This window comes from Belonocnema kinseyi, chromosome 2, assembly GCF_010883055.1.
Source record: "Belonocnema kinseyi isolate 2016_QV_RU_SX_M_011 chromosome 2, B_treatae_v1, whole genome shotgun sequence".
Taxonomy (NCBI): domain Eukaryota; kingdom Metazoa; phylum Arthropoda; class Insecta; order Hymenoptera; family Cynipidae; genus Belonocnema; species Belonocnema kinseyi.
In genome coordinates this window covers 3,066,574-3,075,540 of record NC_046658.1, presented here as the reverse complement: position 1 = coordinate 3,075,540, position 8,967 = coordinate 3,066,574, and the positions used below count along the sequence as shown (strand labels likewise).

The 8,967-nt window shown below is 34.6% G+C and overlaps 1 protein-coding gene across 3 annotated transcripts in view; it reads right to left on the bottom strand.

Moving 5' to 3' along the window:
• Positions 1 to 8,967, bottom strand: part of LOC117167561 (1-phosphatidylinositol 4,5-bisphosphate phosphodiesterase gamma-1) — a 400,270-nt gene that overhangs the window by 289,913 nt on the left and 101,390 nt on the right. For all 3 annotated transcript variants that reach the window (XM_033352585.1, XM_033352586.1, XM_033352587.1), the window contains exons 5-6: positions 2,992 to 3,305; positions 889 to 1,095 (exon numbers count right to left, since the gene is read on the bottom strand). In XM_033352585.1, the coding sequence (XP_033208476.1) occupies positions 889 to 1,095; positions 2,992 to 3,305 (521 nt within the window). The remainder of the gene's footprint in view (positions 1 to 888; positions 1,096 to 2,991; positions 3,306 to 8,967) is intronic.

Below are 8,967 nucleotides of genomic sequence, written 5' to 3'. Positions count from 1 at the left end.
CGCGCGCAACTCAGTCGTTTACAGCGTCTCCTACTATATTCACACGGACATAGCCCTGTCATAGTATTGGACCGCATCTCGTTTCAGATCTGGGATCACTGCTACCTAATGGTAGGGGAGCTTACAGCCGCTAGTTAGCATGAACTGCTCCAGTCAAAGTTCCGCAAAAATTCAAATTGGACAAATGAATCAATGCTTTTATTATACAAACATTTCAATTTTATTTTTTTAAACTAATAAATTATACTTTAAATTTGTTTTGTTAATAACCTAGACGCTGTTATTATTAAATTATATTAAAAAGTGCAATTTTTCATTTATCTGATACAAAGCTTCGCGGAACTTCGACTAGAGCAGCTGGCGCTACCCAGCGGCTTGCACCCTTCCTCCACATTGCGCTTCTGTTACAGCAGAATGCGCAGAAAAATCAATAACAGCTTATAAACTCATCGCTATTACGTCTTAATTGCTAAAAAGTGGGAAGTTAACAAAAATGTCGGATATAGAAGAAACTTGAGAGTTTCAGCCCACACCTCCTGAAATGCGCAAAGCGGTACAACTCGCTACTCTAGATGTGCTGCCAGAAAAGCCTAAAATATTATTCGATTAAAAAATTATATTTTCTTAATAGAGCGCTCCCCCACATTCGCATCCCACCTATACGCAATATGATATTTCGGGTTCGAGCGGGGTACGATACTAGGACATGTACTGAATCTATTGGCATGTATCTAATTTCATGTCACCGGAGTAATCGCCTAATGGGATCGCCTTGGGCTTAAAGTGGCGGGTGTTTATGTGACTATATGAACCTATAAGTAACTTTATACCTACCAACTTTTCATGCAGACGCTCACAAAGATTAAATGAACATAAAATGTAACTTACTCTGACGTTGCAAATGCATACTCTTTAATTGTTTTAATAACGTCCATAAACTTTATTTTCGACGTTAATGTATGTCCATGGAAAATGAAAGGCATCCCATCAGGTCCGTCCCAACAATCCAATTCTATACATCGACAACCAGCTTTTAGCGCTCTGACGTACGCTTGACAACTGCTTATACTACTAATTTGATCGCCCATCAAATACCTAAATGGTTTAATAAAGTAAATTGCGTTAATAGACATAATAGAGTATGCGAGACATACAAATGCGAAAATAGTATAAATTGCAAATTATTCTTAATCAAGATTTCTAATAAAGCAAAGCATACATGCACCATGAAAATTTCATTAAAGAATTTCCCCCGAAATCGTTTTGACGCTAATTTCCGCACATTTTGGGAAATTTTCTCGAACTTTAAATAGAGAAAATTCCCCAAAATTCGTGCAATTTTGCCTAAACCTTTGTTAAAATATATACACATTATTTAGGGTAATGTCTAAACGTTTTTGTAATATCAACCAAAAAGTGTTGTATTTTTCACAAGATTTTATGAGGAACATAGGCTATGCTTAAAATTTCAGGTATTTATGTAAGTGAAATTCCACAAAAGTTATGGAATATTAATTTTTAAAAAATCAAGTTCAGCTCGACCGTGGCAATGGAAGAGCCTCGCTTTGAAGGAATTGTCATGTTGATCATGGCAGCCTCTGCTTCAGGTAATTATACTTTTCTACATGTCGACTGTTGTCTTAACCACTCGACGCGTCATTACTGTAGCGAGAGAATTAGCACGTCGCGCCCTGGCAGATTTTCTCCCAAACTACCAGCTCAGAGCATGAAGATTACAATGAAGGCGGCAGCGAACTCTAAACTCTATCGTCCTGCATAGTATACTACTAGTATACTACTCTTAACTGATTAATCAAAACCCTTTTTCTTTTAAATTTCAACTACCTGAATGACTCGACTTTATTTCTACCTGTCGAAACTTACAGGTCAATTTAAACATTAGCATCTATACGGATTTAAAGTCTGCTAACACCCTGTGGGTACCTTTCACTTACATCTTAATGTACTTTTTCGAGATTTGGGTTTTCGTAAAACTCCATACAAAGGTATAATTGTTCTTTAATGTTTCTTGAAATATGAAATTTGCTGAAAAAAAAAACTATTCAAAAAATTAGATTACGTCTTTTTGTATACTTTGATTATTTTGTTAAAAGTTTATTTTTCATACAAAATTATCAACTTAATAAGTATTCAATAGAAATATTCAAGATCACTATAAAATTGATAAAAGTTTTTTTTTAAAAATGTGTAAAACTATTTAAAATATTGCGCTGGTTTATCGAATATTTCAGGGCAAAATATCTCCTTAAACATACGTTCATGCTGCAAGAATTTTTAGAAAATTTACCTATTCTACGTAGAAAATTAAACATTACTTTTAGAACGATTCCCTACATTTATTGGGACTCAATTCCCCAAATGGTAGGGAAATATTTCAAAACTTGCGTATAAATTACCCTAAGTTTAGGGAAATTTCCCCAACAACTGTAGGTATTATTTAATTTCCTAAATTTTAGAGAATTTTCCCCAATTTTTTATTGAATTCTAAGGACTTTTAAAAAAAATTTCCAAATCTTGTGGAAAATGATTTTTCCCAATGAAAATGTAGATTTTACGTCACTAAAAAGTGGGGAAAATTCCCGAATTTTTTTTACAGTGTATGTTAGTGGGTCTTGTTTGTCTTAGAGTCAAGAATGCCAAATTTGAAAATGGTCAATGTCAACTTCGTTGCAAATATGTTTTCTTAACGTTTGTTGTTATAAATTCAGAAAAATGAAGTCATACCAGTAGTACAATACGAAAAATCGGCGTATTCAAAAGCAAAGGGTGTGTTTCAGAACGTACGTAATTGCAACGATTACCGAAATCGAAGCCCTTTAATGCATGTCCGATTTGACTTTGGTAATTGTTACAATCCAGTTAATAGAGATGTTCGAAATAAATATTAAAAGTTAAGGAAAGCACATTTTATCCGATTTTTACCAAACTTTTGAAGCCTATAAGAAAATTATAAGGCTAGAAGAAACTTACGTATTATGTGAAGAAGCGATCCAATAATGCGACATGGGTCTGGTCATATCTTGAGAAACTTTGTCGTAGTTGCTATTCCATATATCATTTTGCTTTGAGAACAGAAACGTAATGAATTCATCAAAAGTTAAGTAAGGATTCTCTACATCTCTTTGAGTATCTTGTAAATATTCTCGAATGAAAAGTGACGTGTTGCTTGAATTACTTCCGAGGGCATCTTGCTGTTCCACAATTAGAAAATTTTGAAACTCACGTAAAGATATATTTTTCTCCGTTTTAGAATATCTTAATAATTTACTCCAATCAGTGGTGTTCTAATGTGTAAAAATAAAGTTTGTTTTTAATTGGTTTAGGTGACATTTTTTTCGAAGGGCTAACCACTTACAATTGTAGCATATACAGTACCATCGGGGAATAAAAAATTATTACTGCTGTAAGTATCGAATTTCTGGAAAAAGGTGCCATGGTGCATAAAAAGACGAATTTGTGAGTAAACGTAAAAATATTTAAACTACCAAATTTTATATTTATAATATTATGCTATTACGTATCGCAGGGCTACCAACCGGGCAAGTCAGGTGTATACATTTACTAAAGTCACTTGAAATCAGTGTGCACTCTATTGGTCAAGTTTGAAACCATTATTTATGCATATTTTATGCAACATCGTACAATTCGAAAGAAAATCAGAAAAAATAGATCACACATTGTAATGCCCACCTTAACCACACAGTATCGATAACCTTTAGAGACTGTTTCAACTTTAGAGTCGTTAAATGTAATACGAGGGAAAAAGTACTTTTACATCATCCCAGGGTTAAGAATGAAATGGAAAACTTTTATCAAAAAATTCTGTTATGTTCCACATTTGCAGAATGCAGTAGCGAGTGAAGTCTTGGAAAAAGTTTAGGAAAACACAGTCTACTCGATTTAATCGCAGCATGAACATTTTTTTCTAATACTTTGGTGAGCACCTCTTATTTCATTAAAGTCAATATTATTATTCTAAGTGACTTTTCTTCTGAAAATTATTTTTATGAAGTGCTCATGAATCACATAGCAATACGTCTAAATTATTCTATATTTTGTGGCATAAAACAGTTCGATAGCTGCATTCCATTCCTAAACAAAAACCTGAAACAAAGCCTGAACCAAAATTCTATACAGCAATTAATAAAGGAAGATTTTATTCAGAAGCCCCTCAAGATTTGTGTAATCTACATACGAATCTGCTCCAACTTTGTCCTGAGGCGATACCAGTTTTCAAAGTCCAGGTTGCCGATGTTTTAGGCAATGATTGCTCTTTTACTAAGAATGACGGTAAAATCAATATGTGAAGGTAGTGAAGTAAGTATAAGGGTAGATGGACAGCTAACCGGTTAATTTCATATCCATGGAAAAATATCTAATAATGGCCCCCTTCGATAAGGAAGGTGTGTAAACTCAATAAAAATGATTGAGTTTGAAAGAGCAAACGAGAAATAAAAATCAGTGCAAATGTATCAAATTAAGCTAATAGAGCAATATATAACTATGTGGTTAGTTTACGATCCCTGGTAAATATCTGCAAATGGGCCAAAAATTACGGTTTGGCTGCTTTGATCACCGTTTTGCAGGCGAATCGATTTTTCCATTTTTTTTTCGTAATTAAAACATTTTCTCCTTTTTTCTCTTTAAGATTCACCTCTGCTATTGAGGTGTTCCGTAATTTAAATACAGCCCCTGAGTTATTAGTAATTAACGCGTGAAAACATGCCACAGAATAACTTCTCGCATTTTATATTGAATATGGTTAATAATAACACTTAACACAGTAAGTAAAACATTAGCTTAATGCATTTATATCACTCATACCGTTTCTTATTTAGCCGAAAATTGTTCCCTCTGCTCTTTGATCAAAGTGAATGCACACGTCTCTCCCTTTGCATTGTATTTTTAATTATTATAACAAGTACAATTAGTACCATAAAAAGTTACGTCAACTTGGCCTAAACTTTCAGCTGTTGTGCCCACAATCTCAGTGCACGATATGACGAAACAGCCTCCTAATCCCACACATACATTCTTCAACTTAAACTTAAACGAGTATTAAAAAATCTTCCCGCGTCACGGAAACATTCGCATCGCGCGCGGCTCGCTTCGCTTGCGAGTTTGAACACGCCTAGGACTCGCGACTGTTGGGTCTGTCGCTTCGTGCTCGATGATATATTTATCTCAAGCTTCGCGTTCGATTATGTATTACGATCGCGCCAACACTCTCGGTCGTTGTAGTTTCCCCGAAGTGCAAAGACCTTTTAAAACTAAATGTCAAAACATCGACAACTGTAATGTGATTTTGAATTCTATTTTGTTAAAGCTCCTTCGGCTTTAGAGAACAAATTCTCATCACGTATCTCGTGCTTCGCACTCAATTTTGCTTAAGACTTTAACATTTCTACATTATGTTGCATACTCTTATATCAAATGTGTATTACTCTTATTAATATACTTCGGCCTGGGATTGCTTATTCAGATATTGCAAAATGAAGTACAAATTGTATTTATCATGATTACTTTGATATTTGTTTCTTATTTTGCATTAAATTTTATTCTTCTGTACGCTTAAACATGTATCATGTAAATAAACTTATATTATACAAATTCGTAATATGCATCGATAGTAAAATATTCGTTTTTTTCTTGCCTTGGATTTATCATTTTTTTGTTACTTTTTTTTATTTATAATCGTATTTGTTTTCGATTAGCACAAAATCGACTTGTTCTGTATCGAAATTATTCATAAAATATTTATAGATCCTTTTTAGGAGAACAAATTTTGTATATTAATTTTTTTTATACGTTGTGTCGTTTTCGAAAAAATTTAACTTTTTTATTTTATTTTGAATGTTACTTCTTAGAGACCATCCATATACCACGTGGACACTTTAGGGGGGAGGGGAGGTATTGCAAAATTCCACATTTGTCCACGAGGGGGGACGGGGGGGTCGAGCTAGATTCCACGTGGGCACACATTTCCCTAAATATGTGGAAAATATACTGAAATGATAGCAACATATACTGAAATATACTTCAAATACAAATCATGTTTAAGCTCACGTTCCTGAGATAATTCGAATTTTATCAGACAAACCATCGCTCCTTTTGGACTTTTTATAGTCCGGGAGCTCGCAACAATTCTATGGACGTCATTTTAGTACTCACTAAAATTTCAGATTCTTTTGCTTTGATAGTCCACAGTTCGAAATTCGTTGACTGATTAAGAGTTGTTGGTGTATTTTGCAACAATTTATCGTTAAACTCGTCGAAAATTCGAGTAAAAAAACGTCATTTTAGTACTTTTCAAACCCACGGGGATTGATTGTTTGGACGCTAAAAACTAACAATAAGTTTGACTGGCAGATCCTCAGTGGTGCCAAAGTCAACTGGTAAACTGTCAAACATGTCAAAAATTCGAGTGAAAAAACGTGATTTCAGTACTCTTGAAACCCATTCAGGATGATTGTTTTGGTGCAAACAACTAACAAAGAATTTGACTGTCAGCTACTGAGTGGTGCCAAAGTTAACTGGCAGACTGTCAAACATGCTAAAAATTCGAGTGAAAAAAAGTCATTTTATTACTATTTAAACCCATGAGGAATGATTGCATGTATGCTAAAAACTAACAATAGGTTTAACTGGCAGCTCCTGAAAGGTGCCAAAGTTAACTAGCAAACTGTCAAACATGTCAAAAATTCGAGTAAAAAAACGTCATTTTAGTACTCTTCAAACCCATTGAGGATGATTGTTTTAGTGCAAACAACTAACAAAGAATTTGACTATTAGCTCCTGAGTGGTGCCAAAGCTGAGTGGGAAAATTTCAAACATGTCAAAAGTTCGAGTGAAAAAACGTGATTTTAGTACTCTTTAAACACATTGAGGATAATTGTTTTGGTGCAAACAACTAACAAAGAATTTGACTAGCAGCTCCTGAGTAGTGCCAAAGTTGACTGACATTTTAATCAGCAACCGGATGAAAGCTTTGTCCTTTTCATCCAATAAAATTTTAATCTATAGGATACTGCTATAAAAATAATATGTATAAACAAAACTACGAAAATCTGACTTTTTATGCAAATTCACAGCTCGCAACAATGTGTTTCAAGAGTACTAAAATCACGTTTCTTAACTTGAAATTTTGGCCTGTTTGACAGCCAGCCAGTCAACTTTGGCACCACTCAGGAACTGCCAGTCAAATTCTTTGTTAGTTGTTTGCACCAAAACAACCATTCTCAATGGGTTTGGAGAGTACTAAAATGACTATTTTTCTCTCGAATTTTCTACATGTTTGACAGTTTCCTAGTTAACTTTGGCACCACTCAGGAGCTGCCAGTCAAACTTATTGTTAGCTTTCAGCACCAAAACAATCCTCCTCAATGGGTTTAAAGAGTACTAAAATGACGTTTTTTCACTCGAATTTTTGTAATGTTTGACAGTTTCCCAGTTAACTTTGGGACCACTCAGGAGCTGCCAGTCAAACTTATTGTCAGTTTTTAGCACCGAAACAATCATCCTCAATGGGTTTGAAGAGTACAAAAACGACGTTTTTCCACTCGAATTTTTATCATGTTTGACAGCCTGCCAGTCAACTTTGGCACCACTAAGGACCTGCCTGTCAAATTCTTTGTTGGTTGTTTGCACAAAAACAATCATCCCCAATGGGTATCAAGAGTACTAAAATTACGTTTTTTCACTCGGATTTTTGACATGTTTGACAGATTCCCAAGTAACTTTTGCACCACTCAAGAGCTGCAAGTCAAACTTATTGTTAGTTTTTAGCACCAAAGCAATCATCCTCAATGGGTTTGAACAGTACTAAAATTACGTTTTTTCACTCGAATTTTTGTCGTGTTTGAAAGTTTCCTAGCTAACTTTGGCACCACTCAGGAGCTGCCAGTCAAATTCTTTGTTAGTTGTTTGCACAAAAACAATCATCCCCAATGGGTTTCAAGAGTACTAAAATGATGTTTTTTCACTCGAATTTTTGAAATGTTTGACAGTTTCCTAGATAACTTTGGCATTAATCAGGGGCTGCCAGTCAAACTTATTGTTAGTTTTTAGTACCAAAACAATCATCCTCAATGTGTTGGAAGAGTACTAAAATGACGTTTTCTCACTGGAATTTTTGAAATGTTTGACAGTTTCCTAGATAACTTTGGCATTAATCAGGGGCTGCCAGTCAAACTTATTGTTAGTTTTTAGTATCAAAACAATCATCCTCAATGTGTTGGAAGAGTACTAAAATGACGTTTTTTCACTGGAATTTTTGTCATGTTTGACAAATTCCCAATTAACTTTGGCACAACTCAGGAGCTGCTAGTCAAACTTATTGCTAGTTTTTAGCACCCAAACAATCATCCTCAGTGGGTTTGAAGAGTACTAAAATGACGTTTTTTTCACTCGAATTTTCGACATGTTTAACAGTTTCCTAGTTAACTTTGGCCACACTCAGGAGCTGGCAGTCATATTCTTTGTTAGTTGCTTGCACCAAAACAATCATCCACAATGGGTTTGAAGAGTACTAAAATGACATTTTTCACTGAGATTTTTGTCATGCTTGACAGTTTCCTAGTTAACTTTGGCATCACTCAGGAGCTGCCAGTCAAATTCTTTGTTAGTTGTTTGCACAAAAACAATCATCCTCAATGCGTTTCAAGAGTACTAAAATGATGTTTTTTCACTCGAATTTTTAAAATGTTTGACAGTTTCCTAGATAACTTTGGCACCAATCAGGGGCTGCCAGTCAAACTTATTGTTAGATTTTAGCACCAAAACAATCATCCTCAATGGGTTTGTAGAGTACTAAAATTACGTTTTTTTACTCGAATTTCTGACATGTTTGACAGTTTCCAAGTTACTCTGGCCACACTAAGAAGCTGGCAGTCAAATTTTTTGTTAGTTGTTTGCACCAAAACAATCATTCTCAATCGGTTTGAAGAG